This window comes from Microcaecilia unicolor, chromosome 7, assembly GCF_901765095.1.
Source record: "Microcaecilia unicolor chromosome 7, aMicUni1.1, whole genome shotgun sequence".
NCBI lineage: Eukaryota > Metazoa > Chordata > Amphibia > Gymnophiona > Siphonopidae > Microcaecilia > Microcaecilia unicolor.
The window spans coordinates 20791365-20815897 of NC_044037.1; the positions used below are offsets into that span (position 1 = coordinate 20791365).

The 24533-nt window shown below is 44.9% G+C and overlaps 1 protein-coding gene across 2 annotated transcripts in view; it reads right to left on the reverse strand.

Annotated features, from left to right (window-relative positions):
• Positions 1-4502: 4502 nt before the first annotated feature.
• Positions 4503-24533, reverse strand: part of VSIG1 (V-set and immunoglobulin domain containing 1) — a 75978-nt gene continuing 55947 nt past the window's right edge. For both annotated transcript variants that reach the window (XM_030210668.1, XM_030210667.1), the window contains 4 exons: positions 18850-19005; positions 16371-16490; positions 9869-10001; positions 4503-5702 (listed from right to left, as the gene is read on the reverse strand). In XM_030210668.1, coding sequence (XP_030066528.1) covers positions 5513-5702; positions 9869-10001; positions 16371-16490; positions 18850-19005 — 599 coding nt within the window. In that variant the 3' untranslated portion in view covers positions 4503-5512. The remainder of the gene's footprint in view (positions 5703-9868; positions 10002-16370; positions 16491-18849; positions 19006-24533) is intronic.

Sequence of the window (24533 nt, forward strand, 5' to 3'; positions counted from 1 at the left end):
TTTTAAATATGTTTGTCTTATTCATGTCCCTCTGGTGAAAGCTTTTCTGGGAACACAAGTGCCATGATATATTCTGTGGCTGGGTTAGAGAACGCGTTCTGTTATGAGGTAACTTGAAGAAATACCAAGTGAAGTAACTTCAACCCGTAAGAGTTGTTTTAATCTCAGACCTTCATTATAAGACCTTTTGTAGTGCCTAGTTGTACTACCGTCTTTGTGGATAGAGATATTTTTGCTTTGCAGGTGTAGTGTAGGAAAGCCGAGGCAATCGCTATCCTTCCCCTTGCCTTCTCCCCAAGCAAGAAAATGTGGCATTAGAGGCAGAGCCTGGAATCCCGATCTATACTTTGGCTCACCTCTGGGGTAATGTGGACGAGGGGTAGCTGTAGACATTGGGTGTGACAACCTGTGTAATCAGTCAGTTAAGGAAAGGGAATGAGAGAAAAACACAAGAAAACAGATGAGTTAAAATACCCTGTCACAGCCTTAATACAAATTGATACGTACTTGTCAGTGAAGTAAATAAAAAAAACTTCAACTGAATTTCTGCAGTCTGATTATATATAGTTCCCAATAGCGGATTAAGAATGTCTAAAGTTTCACCCACACAGGTAAAGTTCTAAGGAATTAGCTCCCCTGTTTTCTAGGCCGCATTAGTAGCTGCTGTGCGCTAATACCGACACTTTGAATGGGCTGTGTCGGCATTGCCGTGTGGCATGCCGCTAGTACAGCTTAGTAAACAGGCAGGTAAGAGATTTTTTTGTTTTAATATTTTTATTTGGTTTCTATATTGACGTTCTTTGCTGGAAAATGGTGGCTGCTTCTGTCTAGCAGGGTGTACCAGTAAGCACCAGTCTGCATTACTTTATTTGGCAGACTGACCCCCCTCCCCCCCCCCCCCCCCCCCCCCAATAGCATTAGCAAATAATTCAGACCTACGTTTTATTTTTGTGACCTGCTTTGATGTTTTGTTTTTTTTAACAGGCACTATATCAAATTTTAAATTAAGAAAGCAAACATATGTTAGAAGACGACTGTGATATCTTCAGAGCAAATATTTTTTTATTAAAACATAAGGCATTATAATAAAAATGATTCAGGATTCCAGTTTCCTCAACTACTATGCATATACTAACATGTACCAAGGAGCAAATTAATTAGGGTTTTTGGTGCCATCATGCAAAAATATTATTACAAGTACAGCACATATTTATGATATCAAATTCTATTGCCTACAAAATATTGATCAGGCTATGCGCAGTGGGCTAGGTTTACTAAAGTGTATTCCTTCATGTTAACATATAATTCACATTATTAGTAAATACATCTGATTGCATAAAGTACTACTACTATTACTACTGTTTAGCATTTCTATAGCACTACAAAGCGTATAGAAATGCTAAATAGTAGTAGTAGTAGTAGTATTTTATGCAATCAGATGTATTTACTAATAATGTGAATTATATGTTAACATGAATGAGACCTGCAGTCAATAATGTATGTTAACACAATAGTAACTCCAAAGCCCAATGTGATTATATACAACACCCAAAATTAATTCAGGTTCTATACTTTATGTTAAAACAGGAAGGGATGAACGTAAAGAGCTGGAGTGTAAACTTTGTTGTAATACACATGTGACTTAAACAAAAAATAGGAAAGTACCACTACGTTTGAAACAAATGAAATTTTACCATCCAAAGTGGCTCAATCAATTAACAGTTGCTATTCAACTTTTTTTTTATGTAAAAGTAAGGAGGAAAAAAGCTTGTGTGTTCCCGTTTCAGTACATACTTGTGTCCCGGTTTAACAGACACAAGTATGTACTGAAACGGGAATACAGAGGCTTTTTTCCTCCTTACTTTTACATTAAAAAAAAGTTGAATAGCAACTGTTAATTGATTGAGCCACTTTGGATGGTAATACACATGTGGCCATTGTCGTTCAGCTTGTTGGTGTCATGAAGGATCACTCATTCTAACCTGTAATAGGACTAAGACCTGTGTGTGGTATTTCTATTTCAGTTCTGTTAATCCCAGGGGGCAGAAAGCCGTACTCGTCCAGAGTAGCAAAAATTGCACAGAGGCCTATGCCACTTTATCGGGAAACAGATTTGTCATAAGCTTTCATGGACAAGAATCCATGCTGTTGGGTGATGATCATCTGACAAAATCGTCTCTTCTTGTAGAAAGCTTTTGCCTGTTTGTCGATATGGTGGCATTTGCCATTCTTTACAATTTCCAGTGTGTTTGCTTCTCCTTCCCTAATCCCCTCTGGTACCAGCATAGCAGTGTCCACTTGCGTTTTGAGTGATCCTTCATTGCTTCTCCCTTGTCAGCCACTAGATGTCGCCATATGAACAATATTTGGCTCATGCTTCCCCTTGCCATGCAGTTGTGAAGAGGTGCCTGCATGTTCCTCCTCTGAAATTGATGATTGATTTGGTGTGTTACATCAGAGGGTTCTCTATCAGCAGCTCACCTATACTCAGGGCTTTTTTTGAGGGGGTACTGAGTACCGGCACCTTTTCCATTGTCTGATAAAATTGACCCCTGGACCTCAAGTTTTAATGAAAGAGCTCAGGCTCTACACACCAATTCTGCCTTGTCATAGATTTTGTGACTGGTTGCAGGGGGCCTGGCTATTGTGAGGTGGGTCCCTCAGTGATCACCCCACCCCTGAAGGGTGGCCTAGCATTTGAGTACCAGCACCTTTTTTGCTAGAAAAAAAAACACACTGCCTATACTACTTCTACCTTAGAAGAAGCTGGAGTGGGCATTAATGCTGAATTGGGTCCTCTTCCCCCATTGCTAATGTGACTTACTTATCCTTTGCTCCTCCCTCCAAAAAGTAAGCATGCAAACTGCACACCTGTGATTTATTGTTTATCATTTTTATAATGCTATAGAATGCACAAAGAGATGATCCACAGACCTGACCCCAAGGAGACAAAGCCTTGGCATGATAATGTAGCACTTCTAAGCACCCCCAGTGATCACAGACAAGCAGTAAACACGTATTGTAGACCAGGTATTGAAACTGGGGAACTGAGTTCGATTCCCACTTCAGGCACAGGCAGCTCCTTGTGACCCTGGGCAAGTCACCACTTAACCCTCCATTGCCCCATGTAAGCCGCATTGAGCTTGCCATGAGTGGGAAAGCGCAGGGTAGAAATGTAACAAAAATAAAATAGATACTATTGGAGATTCTACATGGAATGTTGCCACTATTGGAGATTCTACATGGAATGTTGCTATTCCACTCGCAACATTCCATGTAGAAGGCTGCGCAGGCTTCTGTTTCTGTGAGTCTGACGTCCTCAGACTCAAAGAAGCAGAAGCCTGCGCGGCCACATTGGTGATCTGCAAGGGCCAACTTCTACATGGAATGTTGCTAGTGGAATAGCAACATTCCATGTAGAATCTCAAATAGTAGCAACAGTGGAGGAGTGGCCTAGTGGTTAGGGTGGTGGACTGTGGTCCTGGGGAACTGAGTTTGGTCCTGGGGAACTGAGTTCGATTCCCACTTCAGGCACAGGCAGCTCCTTGTGACTCTGGGCAAGTCACTTAATCCTCCATTGCCCCATGTAAGCCGCATTGAGCCTGCCATGAGTGGGAAAGTGCGGGGTACAAAGGTAACAAAAAATAAATGTATCGTTCAGGTTTATTTTACTTCCTGCCACCTGTCGGATGCGAAATTTGCAATAGGAAGCCTAAACAGTTTGTTTAATCTTTGTAAGCTTTTCAGATTATGAGTAAAATGTTGAAAGACTGTCCAGACTGGCATGATTTCCTTTAGAGCAGGGCTCAATGAATCTTGCCTCTTTTTCCCCACCCCTCTAACATTGCCCCAATGAAGTTGGGAGGGGGGGATCCCCTCCCAGATCAGCAGTACTCTTAGCAACTTGGAAAATAAGCCAGAAGATCAGTATAACATCAAAAGGATTTTATTAAAGACTAGGAAAAAATGCCCATTTCTGAGCGGAATGAAACGGGCGCTAGCAAGGGGCCCCCTCCCTCCGTCCCTTGAAGCTACTTGCCTTGTTCGCTGTGGGCCATTTCGGCCCTCGAGTGTCAATAGCTCCGCCCTCGACGTCATGACGTTTTGACGCGAGGGCGGTGCAGACACTCCAGGGCACACCGGATATCTCGGGCGCCTCAACTTCCGTGGAGGCTTCAGAACGTTGGGGTTGCCTTTTATATATATAGATACCGTGTGTAAGAAAGTTGCCCAACACAGGCCGTGTTTCGCCCACAAAGGGCTGCGTCAGGGGCTAGAATGTATCCTTTTGAAAAGAACAATTGCAATTTTCATATCTGGACAAGGAAAAAATAAATGAAGAAAAAACCAGTACAAACGGCAAATCCTGTTAGGTTTTCGAATCACTAATGGATACGCCGGTATCTGCTGGCTTATTTTCCACGTTGGATTTTGCAGATCACTTGCCTTGTTGTTTTTTGGTACTCTTAGCAACTGACATACGAAGGCTTTTTTTTTTCCCCCCTATTCTGTGGCAATGGGCGAAGAAACCTTCGTAAATCAGTTCCTTAAGGTGCCTCTGCAAATCACTGGCAGAAGCCAGCAATCTCCCTTCCCAAAGCATGCTTTTTCACCTTGACAGGCGAAGCAAAGGGACAGTTTTTCATGTTATCACATAGCCTGAGTCCCCACTGGTCTCTCTCATGACCTCCCACCCCGTCCGCCCAGCCTCTTTCTCGTACCTCCTTTTCCCCCAGCCTTCACCTCCTTGGTATGCAAACAATCACATGCATATTCATTGGGATTATCCTGAAAATCTAACCGGCTGGGTGTGCCCCGAGGACTCCGTTGAGAAGCCCTGCTTTAAAGGAAAGTAGGCGCCTGCTTTCATTTATTGGATAAGCTCCTTCCAGGGGCCTGGTTCTAGAATTCCCCTCCACATGTACATGACAACCTAAGCCAAAAGGCTTCTTGTGAATGATAAAACACAGGAGCTGGGACCTGAGGAGGAAACAGAGGTGCGGGTTTGTAATGTAGATGAACTGGTTCTATCTGGGAAGGGTGAACTGACCCCAGTGTTTGACAGATGTTAAGAGTAAAGTTGCCATGCACAAAATGTGATCAGAAGAATGTGTTACCTCTTTGTTAATACGCATAGAAAACTCCATTAACTATTCCTTGACACCTGCAACATCTGCCCACTGTGAATTTTTACTTTTAAACCAAATTTCCACCGATTGTCCCAGCAATAGTGCCTTCGTGTGTCACCCATAGTATGCAAAATTCCTCCCCAGAAGCGGAGCCTTACTGTTGATTTAAGCATTTGGAAGGTCCTAAAGCAGTACTTTCTTTTAAAAAAATGACAAGGGGTTAAAATATGGGGAAACTCAAGTGACTCTAATATTCTGTAGCTGCTCAATTCTGTTTTCAGGCTGACAATGAAAATCCCGGCCACATCAATAATAGAATACAGAGTAATAACTGAGTAATCGCATTTTCTTTACAAGGGAGGAGCTTAGTGTATGGCTGGAAATTAGGCCATGGCTGGTGTTTCCTGTCCTTCCCTTTCTCCGTTTTCAATGACAGCAGAGGTGGCGCTGTCATCCTGTTGAGCCTCATGCCCATGGCCTGGCTGGGCTGCCAACAGGCTTTCCGCAGTAGGTTCTGTCTGCTCTGCTGTTCCATGCTTAGAGCTGCTCTGTTGCTGGGTCTGATTCATTGGCCTGTGATAAGTTGAAAAGAGACATGATGATTACGTAAACGAATGCAAAACAACATCATTCGCAGGTAGATTTCTGCAAACTTTTAATAAGGAGTAATTCACATGCATTGCAAGTACAGGTGTACAAATGTACATAAGTATTGTCATACTGGGACAGACCAAAGGTCCATCAAGCCCAGCATCCTGTTTCCAATCCAGGTCACAAATACCTGGCAAGATCCCAGAAAAGTACAAAACATTTTATACTGCTTATCCCAGAAATAGTGGATTTTCCCCAAGTCCAATTTAATAATGGTCTATGGACTTTTCCTTTAGGAAGCCGTCCAAACCTTTTTAAAACTCTGCTAAGCTAACCGCCTTTACTACATTCTCTGGCAACGAATTCCAGAGTTTAATTACACGTTACGTGAAGAAAAATTTCACCGATTCGTTTTAAATTTTCTACTTTGTAGCTTCATCGCATGCCCCCTAGTCCTAGTATTTTTGGAAAGAGTAAACAATCGATTCATGTCTATCCGTTCAACTCCACTCATTATTTTATAGACCTCTATCATATCTCCCCTCAGCCGCCTTTTCTCCAAGCTGAAGAGCCCTAGCCGCTTTAGCCTTTTCTCATAGGGAAGTCATCCCATTCCCTTTATCATTTTCATCACTCATCTAGATTAAGTAAATGGCACCAAAAAAAGGGTGTGGAAAGCGTAGATGCCGTTTATAGAATAGTGCTTAAACTCGATTTCCACGCAAACTTTGGGTGCAAGGATTTACACCACCAACTGAAACCTGGAGTAAGTCGTGGTGTGTAATTTAGATGCGGATCCCTGATATTCAGTAATACTGCACATGTCTTTAGTGACTGCCCCTCCCATGGTCACGCCCCTTTTGAGTTGTACACTATAAGATTTTCACGCGGATTTTTAAAGAATGGTGCATAGCAAGATGCAAGTGCCAATCCAAGCTGTTGCCAATTAACGCTAATAATTGTTAGCACCCAAATATTGGTGCTAATTGTCTCGTAAGCCAATTTAGTTGTGCATTCAGCACAGCACACAATTTTGTATGCAGAAATTTGCACACCATTTATAGGCTCTGGATGACGATGTGATAGCAGGCCACTGTAGATGTGAACTGGGTATTATATGTGGGCAATCCTTTACCCGGGCCAGCTTAAGGTATAAGCCAGGAAAAACACTGGTTCAGGGCAGCGAGGCTCAAGGGGGTCATTGGCTCACTCTTCACAGCAGCGAGAGAGTGTTGGTGCTCTCACTACTATGCTCTCTCACTGCGCTGTCTCCAGCAGTGGCATACCGAGGGGAGGGCGGTCTGCGCTGGGTGTAGGCAGCAAGGGGGTGCGCTGAGCAGCTGCACAGCTTTCGGCTTTTCCGGTCCTCTGCTCTAGGGTTACTATATTTCGTCCCCCCAAAAGCAGGACACATGCCCCGCCCCCACCACACACTCGCCCCGCCCCTTTCCACACACTCGCTCCGCCCCCTGTCACATTTCCCCTCCCCCCTGTCACACACCCTGTCAACCCACCTCCCCTTACCTTACTGCTGCCCACCAGGTCTAGTGACCTCTTTGAGGCAGGAAAGAGCCCCCTCTTTCCTGCCCGGAGCGCTGCCCTGCATGCGTCCTTCCTGTTGCTGATCTCGGCGCTGATTCAAAATGGCCACCGAGAGTTGAAGTCTCGCGAGGTCACGTCAACTCTCGGTGGCCATTTTGAGTCGGCGCCAAGATCTGCAACAGGAAGGAAGCATGCAGGGCAGCGCTCTGGGCAGGAAAGCGGGGGCTCTTTCCTGCCCCGAAGGCGGAAGAGGTCACTAGACCACCAGGGCAGTAGTAAGTAAGGGGAGGGGAGGCTAGCAATCTGCCCGTTTGTCTGGATTTCTGGACAAACGGGCAGGCAGGCTGGCTGCCCACCAGCCTGCCCGTTTGTCCAGAAATCCAGACAAACGGGCAGATTGGCAAAACCCGCCTGGTTGCCCGGACATGTCTGGGTAAATCCGGACATATGGTAATCCTACTCTGCTCCCTCTGATGTCAACTTCCTGTTCCGGAGCATGGGACCTTCATAGCCCACAGCCACGCGACTGCTCCTGGAGGAGAGGGTTCTCCAGCAAAATTAAGGTTTGAATTCAAAAACAGGTACTTACCCATTCTTCAGTTTAAACCTGTAGCAGTGCTGGCAACAGCAAAGGGGAACGAGCGAGAGCACAGCAACATGCTATCGCTACTGTTTAAAGGATACAGAAGCAGCTGCTGCATCAGTGGCATAGCCATTGGGGGCCCGGGCCCCCCAATTTTGGGTTCGGGCCCCTAAGGACTGTTGGTTTGGCTGTCGGGGGGGGTCCCCAATCCCTGCCAGCAGAAGCTTTCCTGCGGTGATATTTGGTGCCATGTTTCCTGTCCGGCTTTACCCCTCCCGTGCGCTCATACTCAGTTTTGGTGCGCATGCTCAATTTCACTAAAACCAAGCGTGCGCATCGGGGTGGGAAAGTGGGCCAGGCAGCACGGCACTGAATATTTCTGCAGGTAGGATTCTGCTGGCGGGGCTTGGGGACCCCTGCCAGCCCCGGTATGTGGGGTTATGGCAGGGGTTGAGCGCAGCAAGAAGGTGGGGCAAAATGACCCCCCCCCTCACACTTTGGGCTCAGGACCCCCCACCCCCAAAACTGAGGTCTGGCTATGTCTCTGATGCATGCAGGTGGAGGAGCTGGCTGGAAGGGAGCCTGAGGGTAGGTGGGAGAGTTGGCTGGAAGAGAGCAGATGCAGGCAGAGGGTGAAGGGTGAGCTTGCTAGAAATGATCAAAAGTTAGCTTAGGGCATCAAAGTCCCTTGAGCCGGCCTTGCACTGTACATATTGGCATGTGTAGTGGCTAGCAGTTGCTGTGGATATAGATTTCAGCATTAAAACCCAACTAAACAGCTTGGGCTTAGATGATATACTATTATGATAATTGTAACCCGGAAAAGATCCACTCATCGGGAAGAAAATCACTTTTCTATCAAAGATATTTACATTATATTCTAAATTAAGATACACATGGAGGGGCATAATTGAACGGCGCCGGCCATCTATATGGCAGGCGCTGCAAAGAGCAGTCCCAAACCGTATTATCGAAAAAGATGGCCAGCCTTCTTTCATTTCGATAATACGGTTGGGGCCAGCCAAATGTCAGAGATGGCTAGCATCGGTTTTCACCAATAATGGAAACCGATGCCGGTCATCTCAAACCCGGCCAAATCCAAGGCATTTGGTCGTGGGAGGGGCCAGCATTTGTAGTGCACTGGTCCCCCTGACATGCCGGGACACCAACCGGGCACCCTAGGGGGCACTGCATTGGACTTCAAAAATTGCTCCCAGGTGCATACCTCCCTTACCTTGTGTGCTGAGCCCCCCAAAACCTACTACCCACAACTCTACACCATTACCATAGCCCTTGTGGATGAAGGGGGGCACCAATATGTGGGTAGAGTGGGTTTTGGGGGGGGGGGGGGTTGGAGGGCTCCCATTTACCACCACAAGTGTAACAGGTAGGGTGGGGGTGGGCCTGGGTTCACCTGCCTGAAGTGCTCTGCACCCACAAAAAACTGCTCCAGGGACCTGCATACTGCTGTCAGGGAGCTAGGTATGACATTTCAGGCTGGCATAGAGGCCGGCAAAAAAGTTTTTTTTTGGGGGTGGGAGGGAGTTGGTGACCACTGGGGGAGTAAGGGGAGGTGATCCCCGATTCCCTGTGGTGGTCATTTGGGGCACCTTTTTGAAGCTTGGTCCTGAAAAAAAAGGGACCAAGTGAAGCCGGCGAAATGCTCGTCAGGACCGGCTTTCTTTTTTCCATTATCGGGCGAAGCCGGCCATCTCCTGACCACGGGCCCGTCCCGCCTTCGCTACCCTACCGACATGCCCCCTTGAAGTTTGGCCGGCTCCGCGATGGAAAGCAGTTGGCGCCGGCCAAAATCGGCTTTCGATTATACCGATTTGGCCGGGTTCAGGAGATCGCCGGCCATCTCCCGATTTGTGTCAGAAGATGGCCGGCAATCTCCTTCGAAAATGAGCTGGATAGTTAATGGTACCATAATCGACCAAGATATTCCAAGATCTACAAACAGAAAACATCAGTGTTGTAACTTTAAAAAAACAAACAAACAAAAAAAGCAGAGCGGTCTTACTTCATTTCAGCAACAGCAAATTTTTCCTTTTTGCTCTTCTTTAACTTTATTGTTAAAAAGACGACAATGGCACAAATAACAGCCGCCACTAGGATCGCTCCAATTACCGCTGCGGCAATGATTCCTTCTCCAGCTGTAACACACAAGGCCAGTGTTGAAAGAAAAGACAAAGCAGGTGGAACAGGGGAAGAGGGCAAGGACTCCAGGACTGTAATGATCCTGGATCACTGAACTGCCACCAAACTATTTGTGGCCATAAGGGGCTGAAATGCCAGACGTCTGTGTCGTAAAAACAGATATTAAGAGAAAAAGCCCCATAATATATATATATTTGGCAAACACCTTCTAAAGATGTTTGGACCACATAAGAGGCGTGGCCATCATAGACACTGTAACTCCACGTAGGGCAGTGCCACCCACTGGATTCACCCAAATTTGTTTGTAGCTTTCATGCATTTTGGAGTGAAAACATACCTGCTTCAGGTACAGGGTGAATCTTCTCAGAGATTTGTAAAGGGTTATGGATTTGATATGTTGTTTTTCTGTGGTACACCCTGGTTTACATTTATTATATGCAGGAACTTTCTGTGTCTCTAGGGGCCGCACTGTCTAAGTGTTTGTACCTGGAGCAATGGAGAGTTAAGAGGTCCTTCTACTAAGCCGTGTAAGCGTCTACACATGCCCAACGCGTGCCAAAATGGATTTACCACCCGACTACCATGTGGCTCTTGTGGTCGTTTCATTTTTGGCGCGCGTCTGAAAAAAAATTATTTTCGGGCGCGCGTAACGGACACGCGTCAAGTGGCATTTGGTTTGCAAAGGCCATTACCGCCCAGTTACCGCGTGAGTCTTTACTACTAGGTCAATGACTGGTGGTAAGGTCTCAGACCCAAAATGGATGCACGGCAATTTTCATTTTGCCATACGTCCAAGGCCTTTTTTACAGGCGTGCTAAAAAATGGATCGTGGCACGGCCAAAACCCGCGCCTACACTACCGCAAGCCATTTTGTAGCACGCCTTTGTAAAAGGACCCCTGTGACTTGCACAGGGTCACAAGGAACCACAGTGAGAATTAAACCCCTTTCCCAGGTTCCCAGTCCACCGTGCTAACCTCCACTTCCAATTGTCACACCCCTTTCAGCTCTAATCATTGCTGTCTCCATGACTTTTACTTGACCCTTACGCTACACTGCTTGAATTTTTAGCACTTCCGTTCCCTACTGCTTTGGTGGCTCAGCTATTTGGTAAGTCTAAAGAGAGGTGGGACTAATGGGATGGGATGGGGCAGGCATAACAGGACAAGTTGAGATCCTTGGGGTGGAGGGCACATCTATGTCAGCAGTACAGGAACAGTGCAGAAACATTTGAAAACAGCCTCCTCCCCTCTCCCCCTCCCCCCCCCCCCCCCCCCCCCAGTATCACTGCTGCTGATGGTATTTCAAAGTCCACACACTAATCCACAAGATCATAGGAGCCCGGTATAAGAGGCTTGGGGAGGCTAAGCCTCCCCTGCTGCAGCAGGATGGATCAGCTGTGGAGTTCCGCTGCTCTGGGGGGGTTTAAATTGTTGATTTACCTCCATCCTCACAGCAGGAGCTGCAGTGAAAGCCCAGTTGTAGAAATTGGTTTATGGTTTAATTTGTTTACCTTACTGCTGGGAGAACAGGGGGGGGGGGGGGGTTGGCTGGAGGTGTCCTGGGTTGCCAGGGAGATATTTAACGTGGATGACTTCCTGACCTGCATATGAGCAGTTCATACCAAAGAGACTTGCACTGACACCTGAGGACAGATAGCAGCAGAATCGGATATTGGGCCAGCATGATCAGAAAAAGTCACCAGACAACAAAGGTAGAAAAGATCATTTTATTTTCATTATAGTGTTTGGAACATGTCCACTTTGAGAATCAGGTGCTCAACATTAAAAGTTTATATTTATTTACTTATTTATGGCATTTTATCCCACATTAAACATGAATTAGGGTGTTTTGTGGCTCTACATGAGAATTGTGGTGATATGATCCCTTGTTTCATATTGTTGACGGTCTGCATTTTCCGTATGGGTGGTATATTGGTGTATTAGGTTCTGCCCAATGTAATATTTATGGTACAGTAAGGTTCTGAGTGTGTTTTTGCACAAAGTTGTGCATAGTGTTTTGCAGTTGAGCGATTGTGGTTAGAATATGCTTTGAGCAACCACTTTATTCTTTGACATATGATACATATCTAATATCTAAATTTAATAAAAGATATTAATTGTGACTTTTATTTATTTATTTTTTCTGTGTGTTATCAGACAATTATGGATTTAAGCTCCACCCTGGCCCCACCCCTAACCCCGCCCCCTTTAGCCTCCCCAAACAGTTGGGCCACCGACCGCCTATGCACAAGATTATCCACGGTGAATCTCCAGGCTATATGCTCGACTTGATCGACCTCCCCACCAGGAACATGTCTACAACCTCACGAACTTACCTCAACCTACACTACTCCAATTGCAAAGGACTCAAGTACAAAACCTATTATGGATCCAACTTCTCCTTCTTAGGCAGCCAACTCTGGAATGCCCTCCCCAGACCAATCCGACCACTCAGTGACCATCTGCCCTTTCGGAAATCACTAAAAACCCATCTGTTCAGACAAGCCTACCCAAACGATCCAGATTAATTCCCACAAACCCATCTATTCATCACATATCCAGGAGACAATGACAACGACCTAGACTACATCTCCCGCCTCATTTTCCCCTGCTTATCCCCTGTTCTATCCCCTTTCGCCTCATCGACCCCTCCCCCAATGCTCACCTACCCTTACTCACACCTCTCCTACTCCCTTCACTCTTGCCCATTCCCCTCCGCCTCATCTACCCTCCAATTGCTCACTTACCCTTGCTCCTACTTCTCCCACTCCCCTCACCCCTGTGTTTCTACATTCTTATTTCTTTTATTACTTATTTCTTTTATTACTCTGATAATACTCAACTTATTTCTCTCCACCAATACTTTGTAATCCCAATTACTATGTAAGCCGCATTGAACCTGCTTTGAGTGGGAAAGCGCAGAGTACAAATGTAATAAATAAATAATATTATGCACACTGAATACACTCCAGGGAATTATTTGCCAAAGAAAAAAAAATCTAAATATGTGCAGTATTCTGGAAGTACGGAACGGGCAGGTACTTTAACACTTGTCTCGCAGTCAGTTCAGCATCTTCCTGACTGGAAATCATTAAGGTGCCCTTTTACTAACAGGCATTAGGCCCTTGGAGTGGAGGAGTAGCCTAATGGTTAGTGCAGCAGATTCAGATCCTGGGGAACTGGGTTCCATTCCCACTGCCGCTCCTTGTGACTCTGGGCAAGTCACCCAACCCTCTATTGCCCCAGGTACAAATAAGTACCTGCATTTACCATGTAAACCACCGTGAATGTAGTTACAAAAACCACAGAAAGGCAGCATATCAAGCCCCATTCCCTTTCCCCTTCCCTTTATGCATGGTTAGTGTGTGTAAACAGCTGCCACAGAAACACGTTTAAGCCTCTTGTGGTATATTGCCTGTTTGCGTGCGCTAACCTGCGTGTTACTGATTTTTAAAAATATTTTTGGGAGAGGGCATGAGGTGGCAGATAGTGGGTTGGAAGCATTAATCAGCTAGCACATTATACTTAATGCACTTTAACTGGCTAATGCAGGGTTAACTCAGGACCTCTTAGCGCGTCCTAAATAGGAGTTGGTAAGTTCTCCCGTGTTAACTCCATGTGCGTACCATGCACTAGTGACAACATTAGCACATGACCTGCAATAAAATATATTTTAAAAATCCCCCAAAAGTACTGAATTATATCTGGGTTTAGTGCACAGTAAAATCCCGCATGACCACACAAAGCCCCGATTCTAGAGCATTTTAGTTAAAGGACCCCCTAAATGATTTGCCTATCGTTTTGTTTTGGGTTTTGGTTTTTTTTTGATAGGTTGCTAAATAGCCATCAGGCTTCAAATCTGTTAGCCTTTAGTTTATTGTTGATTTACTAAACATGTTTGGAGTATGAATTTTCTGTATTAGTCATACACAGTGGTTAGAGCAGTTTGCTGAGAATAGTGGAAGCCAGGATTCAAATCCCACCACTGTTCCTTGAGATCTTGAGCAAGTTACATAACCCTCCATTGCCTCAGGTACAACAAAGTTCTCCAGGACAGGAAAATACCTACTATATCTGAATGTACCTCACCAAGAGCTACTACTGAGTTAAATCCAAATGCAAAATCCAGTATCAGTCATATTGGCGTATTTTCAAAGCACTTAGACTTACATAATAACCTATGTGAAAAATTTCACTGGCTTCCTATCAAAGAACGAATCCACAAGATTATCCACGGTGAATCTCCAGACTATATGCTCAATCTGAATGATCTTCCCACCAGAAACATGTCTGAAACTTCGTGAAATTACCTCAACCTACATTATCCCAATTGCAAAGGACTCAAGTACAAAGCCTATTATGGGTCCAACTTCTCCTTCTTAGGCAGCCAACTCTGGAATACCCATCCACTCAATCAGTGACTGTCTACCCTTCCGGAAATCATTAAAAACCCATGTTCAAGCAAGCCTACCCAAATGACCCAATCTAATCCTTTGAGCCCATCTACCCAACACATATCCAGAAGACAACGACAATGACTCAGACTACATCTCCCACCAAACTTCCCTATGCTTTTCCCATGTCCCATTCCCCCTCCCGCCTCCTCTACCCTCCTCCAATGCTCATCTACCCTGGGCTCATACCTCTCCTAATCCCTACACCCTTCCCCATCTCTTCTATTATTCTAATATGATTAACCTATATTTTCTCTATCAATACTCTGTAATCCTTATTATTATGTAAGCCGCATTGAACCTGCTTTGAGTGGGAAAGTGCGGGGTACAAATGTAATAATAAATAAATAAATAAATATGTAACTTTGTAAGTCAGAAGTCTTAAGTGCTTTGAAAATGAGCCCTGATTATTGTGATGTAATACAAAACCCCCACAAAAGTCACTCAGGACCTAAATAGCAATTCCACCATACCTTAACAGCACTAACATCCAGGAGTCACACCACAAGGGCCTACCCAGGAAAAGGCAGCACAGTAAACATTTCAGTATGCGCTAGAACATTAATACACTTACTGGGAAAACTAAACGAACCAGTACAAATGGATTCTTCACAGACAATCAGTGCTAACAGAATACTTCACCTCTTTCACATAATACAGACAGAACCTCACCAAGAACAGAATAAGTAATCACAAGGTAAAAATAGAAATAGGTAGACAAAAATTAGAAACAGTGGTGAATGTTCCCATTGTGCATATATAAAGATAGCAGATGTCAATTTTAAAAATATTCATATTCCAATCACAAAATTAATCAATGCAGATTTAAAAATAAAACATGAAATAAAGGTGATACCAAAATATTGCTCTGACCTGCCCCCTTCTGCCTAGTATCACCCTAATCAAAAAATATATTAAACCAATAAAAATGGCATCACCTTATTTTGTGTTTTCTGCTTTATTTCTATTTATTAACCTTTCAAGTGGACTATCAGCTACCCACCACTGTTCCCTCTAAGCTGAGCAGGAGTCCTCCGCCTACAGTCCTGCCAGTAGGTGGTGCTGTTTCACTATCACATTTTCAATAGAGCCGGACAGGCAAGCTCTGCAGGACTCCAGGGAACTGTCTCTAGTCATTGAACACATAATATTGAACTCCCCCCACACACACACACCCACACTCACAGACTGGCAGCAATGCAGTTGCCGGACTCCTGTTCACCTTAGAGGGGACAGTGGTTACCACATTACTGTATCCTAAATTAAAAATAAAATTCTTTTTTTCTACTGTTGTTATCTGGCCATTTAATTTTTGTAATCATGTTGGTCCAGGTCTCTAGTTTCTGCTTTCCTCTATTTTCTTATAGCTCTCTTTCCATGGTATTCTGCCATTTATTTGTTTTTTTTTTCTCTTCTCCTGTCATCTTTTTCACCTCTATTCCTGTTTTCTAGTTTTTAATCTATTGTTATTAAGTGATTATAATTTTGTTGTTTTGTCCCACAGTTTTGCCTCAGACGCAGGCTTTGGCCAAATAATTCCTTGCCATTATTATCCATGTGGTTGTTCAACCAAAGCCGTTTACATTTTATATATGCAGGCACATATTTCAATGCACACGATGGATTATGCTACTTCACTTAGAATTTGTCTTGGTGCCAAAATCAAGCATTTCTGCGTTGAAAAAGTATTGCTGTTTTAATGTATGCAAACAGATAGGACTGGAGCACACAGCGATACTTTTTATGGTTCTTCTAGCTGACCTCGTGCACTGAATATAGATTAAAGGTTCTCGGAGCACGAACTGATGCTGTAATGGCTGAGCTACAGAAAGAGAAGAAGCTATATAAATGGGATGAAAACCCAGGGATTAAAAAAAACATGTCATTTATAAATAAAAATTTTATAATTACCTCCCGTGCTTAAGTCAAGTTCACACGTAGCGTTCCCAAGGCGGTTAGAAGCAGTGCAGCGGTAATGTCCTGTTTCAAAACTAGAAAGATTCCCAATAATCAGCTCACCTTTCTTAGAATCTAAAACACAAAATAAAATACAGGTTCTTAATGTTATATTTATTTATTTAACACATTTATACTCCACATTTTCCCACTAGTTGTAGGCTCAATGTGGCTTACACAATACCGTAGTGCAGGCTACAGTTAGTAAAATACAATTAAACAATGTAATAATAAGATAGTAATCGTATATGCAACGTATAAAACAACAGAGATAATAAAAGATAATTAAAGATAATAGAGTCCATGAATTTTGCTGTAACAAAGAAGAAGCAAGTTAGGTTGAGTCTGGAAGGTAAACAGGGGCGTATCTGCGTGGGGCCAACTGGAACTAAAGATGCATGCAGCTTTCACGGCGCGCTGCACGACAAGGATGAAAAAGTTAAAGATCGCGGCTGGGCTGGCAGGGGGTTGGGGTCCCCCGCCAGCTGAAGCAATATTTTAAAAAGCCGGAGGAAGTGGACCTCGGGGTAGGTGATGGCGGTAGGCGAGGGAGGGAGGGAGGGAGTGTTAACGGCGGTGGGGGGCGGCTGACGGCGGTAGGGGGGGCTATAATGTGCCCCCTCACTCTAGCCCCTGCCCCCCCTACCGCCGAACCTCAGATACGCCCCTGAAGGTAAGCCTTCTTGAACAGGGTGGTCCTCAGTAATTTCCTGAAATTTAGATGGTTCTGAATTGATCTTAGGTAGTGCATTCCATAGCTGTGTGCCTATGAAGGAGAAGCTGGATGCGTAGGTAGATTTGTATTTAAGGCCGTTGCAATCTGGATAATGTAAATTTTTTTGCACGTTAGATACGTTAATCTAACATGCAAAAAACCACTGCTGCTCAGGTTTATGGCTTTAATTTCTAGACTTTTGTTTCTGCATATTTCGGCATTTACTTGGGAGCCCTTTTACCAAACAATGGTAAAAAGTGACCTAGCGTCCCTTACGCAGGTCTTTCCTGTGCGCTAAGGCCATTTTTTACTGCTGGGGTAAAATGGGGAAATTTCCTATTTTTGTATTAATGACCATGCACTAAGGGGTCCTTTTACTAAGCCACAGTAAAACGTGGCCTGTGGTAGCGTGAGCATATGTTTTTGGCACATGCTGGGCCATTTTTTACTGTGGCTGGGAAAAAAGGCCTTTTTAACGGGGCAGTAAATGGCCACGCGCTATTTACTGCCATCCAATGACCTAGCGGTAAGGGCTCATGCACTACTCATGTGGTAATCATGCAGTACGCACCAATGTGGTTGTGCTGTCGATTACCTCTGGAAACGCCCCCCGTGGTAGAAAATAGAAAATTATTTTCTACCGCGGGAAACAGCACGCGCCAACTTTGGAATTACCGCAGGCCACCTGCGCTACCCCAGCGTTAGTACTAATGTGGCACTACCGCTGCTTAAGAAAAGGGCCCCTAATTTTGCCATTAGCGTGTGGTCATTAAAGCAGATTAGCGCATGAGCCCTTACTGTCACCCGTTACGTTGGCGGTAACTGCAGCTTTGTATAGGGGTCTCTTAGTTATTTGGATAAAAAGAGTATCCTCCTCCAGCTCAACCACAACTGGATTTGCAACCACCCAGGTTCTCTTCCCCCCCCCCCCTCCACCCCCCATTTATATCTCCTTCTAGATCACATAATGCAGTTATTAAATTGATAGTTCTCAGGTGGAGGTCAAGCGAGAGAGCTCCTTCCAGAATTCTAAAATCTTGGAGGACAATGTTTGAGGGGGGGGCGGGGTCAACTGAGAGAGGGTGAATGATGGGGAAAATGAAGGAAGGGTGAATTCTGGACAGTTGCATGGGGAGGGGGGGGGGGGAATGATGAAGCGTGAGTTATTCCCAGGGAGTGTATGTGTGTTTCTAAAAAGAAAAGCATGCATTTGCTCAAGAAAGGACCTAGGAAAGTAGATTTTTACAACAGGAAATGTGGCCGGGATAGGAGCTTAATCATCTCCAGCCCATGGCCTAGCTCACTGTCAGGCAGGTAAAAAAAAACATTGGATCAAGGAAAATAACAAGTACACAGCTCAATTGGATGGGCACTGAAAACTTCCATGGAATAGAACACAATCTCAAATGAAAAAGAGAATCGTGGAAGGGGCCAAGGGTGAGAGAGACTGGCAAATAAATTGACCCATAGATAGAGGCCAACTTTTTGAAATAATTGGGGGTGCCAAACACAACACAAATTACCTTACCTGGACACAATATTGGGGGTGCTCAGCAGCCAGCGCACCCACAGAGCTGGTAGCTATGAATTGACCTCCTTATTTAAGGGGTTCTCGCCTGCTCGACTGCAGTCTCATAATTGGGGGAGGGGGAGAGCGTCCTCCAACACATCACTGGTTATAAGGCTCTCAAATGCTACAGGACCTTAGGTATTACTTACTCATTTCTGGCGGTGTGGGCTTGAGTTCATTATTTACCACCTTATTCCACTGGTAAGTAGGAGGGGGCATTCCATCCTTGGAATAGCATTCAAGGGTGATATAATGACCAGTTTGGACAGCCCCTCTGATGCTGCAGTGTGGCGTTGAAGGTGGAACTGAAAGAAGAAGGAAACATTCAGTCTGCCGGCAAGATCCGATCACTGTCACTGTTCTTTACCACTTCGATATGGATCCAAGCATTTGCATGGACGCCAAAATCCAGAAATGTAACTAGCAGAAAGGAAACCATCTCATCTCTTGTAAACTGTGTTAAAGCCAGGGATCCAAGTGCTTAAGGTACTCATTTTCAAAGCACACAGACTTACAAAGATATGTGGAGGGGCATTTTCAATAGTGCATCTAAGTCACACTTTGGACGTTCTGCACTAAACATACCAAATCTGAGTTGGAAATATACCCATTTCAAAAAAAGAAAAAGGTCCTTTTTTTTTTTTCGAAAATACCATTTCAACCAAGGTTTTGTGCTTTGTGTGTTTATCTTTTTAGGCCATTTTCAAAAAAAAAAACAAAAAACCCACACAAGTTAAAGATATACAAAATCAAGCCATTGGGATGTAGGAGGGGCCAGTGTTTTTAGTAGACTGGTCCCCCCAGACATGCCAGGAGAGCAATGGGGCACCCTAGGGGGCATTGCTGTGGACTTCATATAAATGCTCCCAGGTACACATCTCACCATTACTCCCTTATTTTGTCTGCTGAGCCCTCCAAAACCCATTACCCCCAACTGTACACCACTACACTAGCCCTTATGGATGAAGGGGGCACCTATATGTGGGTTCAGTGAGTTTCACCACAAGTGTAACAGGTAGGGGAGATGTAGGCCTGGGTCCACCTGTCTACAGTGCACTGCACTCACCACTAAATTACTCCAGGGACCTTCATGCTAATCTGAGGCTGTCGTAGAGGCTGGTGAGTACTATTTTTATTCACATTTTTAGCAGGTGGGAGGGGGTTAGTGATCACTGGGGGATTAAGGGGAGGTCATCCCTGAATCCTTCCAGTGGTCAACTGGTCATTTAGGGCACCTTTTTGTGTCTTATTCATTAGAAAAACAGGTGTAGAAGTTTTTGTTCAAGACGTTTTGATTTTGTTCCATTATGGCTCGTCCAGCGGAGAAAAGGCAGGAACGATGCTCACTTGCTCTTGCCCATTGCTACTTCTCCTTCAAAATGGCTGCCACTAGAGGATGCAGCAGCCATTTTGAAGGGGAAGCTGTAATGGGCAAGAGTGAGTGGGCATCGTTCCTGCTTTTTCTCTGCTGGACTACCAGGGATTGGGAAGGTAGGCCGGAGGGGACCTACAGAGGGTGAGGAGGATCCTTGGACGTGGGCCAGATGCAGTGTTGCCAGGTGGGCGGTTTTCCGCGACCCACCACGGGAAATTTTTGCCTGCGGCGGGTTGCGGTTTTTTGGGCTTGTTTTGGGGTCTTTCGGCGGTTTTTTAAGTGGTTTTTCGGGCCGTGGGGGGCGGGGCTAGTGGCATTTTGGGCGGGATCAGTGATGTTTTGGGCGGGGTTAGTGACGTTCTGGGCGGGGTGATGACACGGGAGTGGAGGTGTCAGGGGCGGGGTTTGACTTTGGGCGGGTTTTGGGCTGGTTTGGGTGGGGAAAAAATTTCCCACCTGGCAACCCTGGCCAGATGCTGTTCCAGGGAGGATGGAATGGAGGGAGGGGAGATTGGAAGGTGGCTCAGATGCTGTTCCAGGGGGAAGAGAGAGAGTGGAGATTGGAATCAGGGTTGAGGTCGGGACCTGGCCAAATACCCTTAAGCGGGTTCCAGCTGATATTCAGCCAGAATTCGCATGTTATGTGGGTGCCTGGCTGAATATTAGCCAGGACCCACATAAGGTCTGGTGGCTTCTTCCTATCTGGTCAGGCCTGAATATTGAATGCTGGTGTAGGTGACAGTAAGCATTTAAAACAACCCTCACCAGCTGAATATCAACTGGAACAAAAATTATTTAACTTAAATTATTTATCCTGGAATTCTTATATTAAAAATATTGACTCTTGACCCTGCACCATCACAATCTTAAATGGAAAAATATTCTGCATCCACAGAAGTCTTCCAAATGCAACAATGGATGCAGAATAGAACTAGGATATTTCCCCCCATAGAATTCACCACATTTTTTTTTGTATTATTTGCTACAGTTTAACATAAAACTTACAATTTTGTTAACAGCATAGTAAAATGACCAAATATTAAACAGAAATGCAATAAATGAGGTGAACTTTTTTCCTTTTTTGAAATCTAGCATAGCAATGAAAAAACGTGTATAATTTAGGCCCGAACTCTTGCACCAGTCATAGGTGCTAACAATTACACAAAAATTATACTATTCAATAATATATGTGTGTAACTGTGCACCCCACCCAGAATCTGCTGTATAATTATGGTACAGCCAGAGACCCCCCCCCCCCCCCCCACTGGAATGGTGGCGGGCCCAGTCATAGAGCTCAGGCCATTACAGACCTTGGCTGAGTCAGAAATCTGATGGCTGACATAACTGGGAGCTTACTGGAAAAGTATGGCCTAGTTTGTAGCCCGGATTGAGGCCTAAATAAGCTAAATTAGGAAAAGTTAGGTCAATAGATATGGAAACAAAATGGAGGATTTCAGCACAAAATGGAAGCCGTATCTGTTACAAAGTGGAATTTTCTCTAATGTAAGTTAGAAAAACAAGTTGAGAAATGAGACTTTCCTGTGAGCAGGATTGTGGTCAGCCATGGTGTGAGAAAGGAAAGGTGTAGCTGGATGCAGGGTCTTGCTTAAGATTTGTGGTCAAGCGAGCTAAAGACAAAACCATGTTAGCAAGATAGAAGCTACTCATTAGCATGAGCCAATCAGTGACAACCATGACATTAGCATAGATCCAATCAGGTATATCTATTGTCATATTATTCATATCCTGAGGGCACCTATAAAAATCAGGGTATTTCCTGGTTTAGGTTAGAGAGAAAAGGGTTGCCACTCTCTCTCTCCAAGGGAAACCAATGTGTCCAGTAGAATTGACAAATTACCTAATTGCTTTCCCTTGTAAAACCTCTAATTGGTAAAAGAAATTATAAAAAAGATTAGGAACTAATTAACACCTGTTTGCAGCTGGATTATTATATTCCTATAACTAATTGATTGATTGTACGTGCCTGTTGTCACTCACTGATTTGACTTGTACCTTGGCAAATAAACTCCTCATTCCAAATGATGATTTGTGGACTTCACTTAATGATGAAAGGCTGTAAGTATAAATGCTTTTGCTGTATCAGGCTCTCTTTCTCTGCATTGTATAACTTGTAATCTAAATCCAGTTTGTCATAAGGCTGGTATCTTTTCCTTAGACCTAACATCTCTCTTAGTGGCAATTCCTTTTAGAACTTCACAACTCCTTGATTACCCCAGTACTAGTGCTATTTAGAGATGGAGTCAGATTTAAGGTCACTCCAGCCTTCTCGGGGGGCTCTGGACCCCTAAATTCACAACACTGCCTAGATACCACCCACGTCTAGCCAGATCGCCATCTGCCATCGTATCTAGACACTATTTTATAGAATAGCCATTGGCAGGACTAGTGACATTTTTGCACAGATGTGGCAGTATTATAGTCACTTCTGCACGTTCTTGGCGCCTTCTTCATCTAACCTACCCTCCTCCCACGTGCACGCTGCACTGAACTTACAGGCAGCACACTATGCTATGGGAAGATTAATTAATATTCTAAGGGCCCTGTTTACAAAGATACGCTAGCGTTTCTAGCCTGCACTAAAAAATATCACACGCTAACCATGTAGATGCCCATAATATTCCTATGGGTGACTATCCTGCTTATTTTCAAAGGGGAAGGGCGGCCATCGTCCAACACAAATCGGGAGATGGCCGGCCTTCTCCTAAAGTCAGCCAAATCGTTATAATCGAAAGCCGATTTTGGCCGGTTTCAACTGCTTTCCGTCACAGGGCCGGCCAAAGTTCAAGGGGGCGTGCCGGCAGTGTACCGAAGGCGGAAAGGGGGCGTGGTTAAGAGATGGCCGGCCTCGGCCGCTAATGGAAAAAAGAAGGCCGGCCGTGATGAGCATTTGGCCGACTTTACTTGGTCCCTTTTTGTTCACGACCAAGCCTCGAAAAGGTGCCCGAACTAACCAGATGACCACCGGAGGGAATCGGAGATCACCTCCCCTTACTCCCCCAGTGATCACCAACCCCCTCCCATTTTTTTGCCAGCCTCAAATGTCATACCCAGCTCCATGACAGCAGTATGCAGGTCCCTGGAGAAGTTTTTAGTGGGTGCAGTGCACTTCAGGCAGACGGACCCAGGCCCACCCCCCCCCCACCTGTTGCACTTGTAGTGGTCAATGGGAGCCCTCCAAAAAAACCCCAAAACCCACTGTACCCACATGTGCCCCCCCCCTTCATCCCTAAGGGCTATGGTAGTGGTGTACAGTTGTGGGTATTGGGTTTTGGGGGGGATTTGGGGGGCACAACACCCAAGGTAAGGGAGCTATGCAGCTGGGAGCAATTTGTGATGTCCACTGCAGTGCCCCCTAGGGTGCCCGGTTGGTGTCCTGGCATGTGAGGGGGACCAGTGCACTACAAATGCTGGCTCCTCCCATGACCAAATGGCTTGGATTTGGCCGGGTTTGAGATGGCCGCCATTAGTTTCCATTATCGGCGAAAACCAATGGCGGCCATCTCTAAGGCCGGCCCAAATGTTGAGATTTGGCCGGCCCTGACTGTATTATCGAAACGAAAGATGGCCAGCCATCATGTTTCGATAATACAGTCGGGTATGCCGCTTTACGGGGCCGTCATTACAGATGGCCGCCCTTATAGATGGCCGGCCCCATTTGATTATGCCCCTCCACACTGCTAGCATGCCTTTGTAAACAGAGCCCTAAGTCCTTGCAGCTGAATAATAATTCCTGCTCTGCCCATAGAAACATCTAAATCTTAATTTCGCTGGCTAGACTAGATTAGATTGGCTTGCTGGTGCTTACCCGAAATCATACTCATGCACCTCTTGAACTTCACATGCAGCTGTCCTTAAGTTAGTCCCCTTACTTTCAAATTCCTGTTACTCTGTTTTATCTGTCTATATGTTCCACCTCCGCTTATACCCTATGCATCTATTAAGATGTTTTAATGTGTATTGTGTTGACATTATACGTAGCATACTATAACAAATTTGTACTCTTATTTCAATATTTGTTTGTGCTGATATTGTCTATTACATATAGAAACATAGTAAATGACGGCAGATAAAGACCTGAACGGTCCATCCAGTCTGCCCAACAGTCACACTCATTATCAATTCATGATTAAATCAACATTGACTGTGATATTATGTACTTTATCATGAGCCTTTCTTTGACATTTCTGGGACATAGGCCATAGAAGTTCACCCGACTCTTTCCTTATGTTCCACCCACTGGAGTAGCCGTCAAAGCTTACTCCAGCCTATCCAAATCCATCTTGCATTTGCGGGACCCAGACAGTAAAAGTTTGTCCAGCACTGTCCTCGGTTCCAGCTACTGAAGTTGTCATTGAAGCCCTTTCCAGCTTATCCTAAACTGGATTGCCATATACGGACACAGACCTACAAAGTCTGCTTGGCACCGGCCTTAGTTCT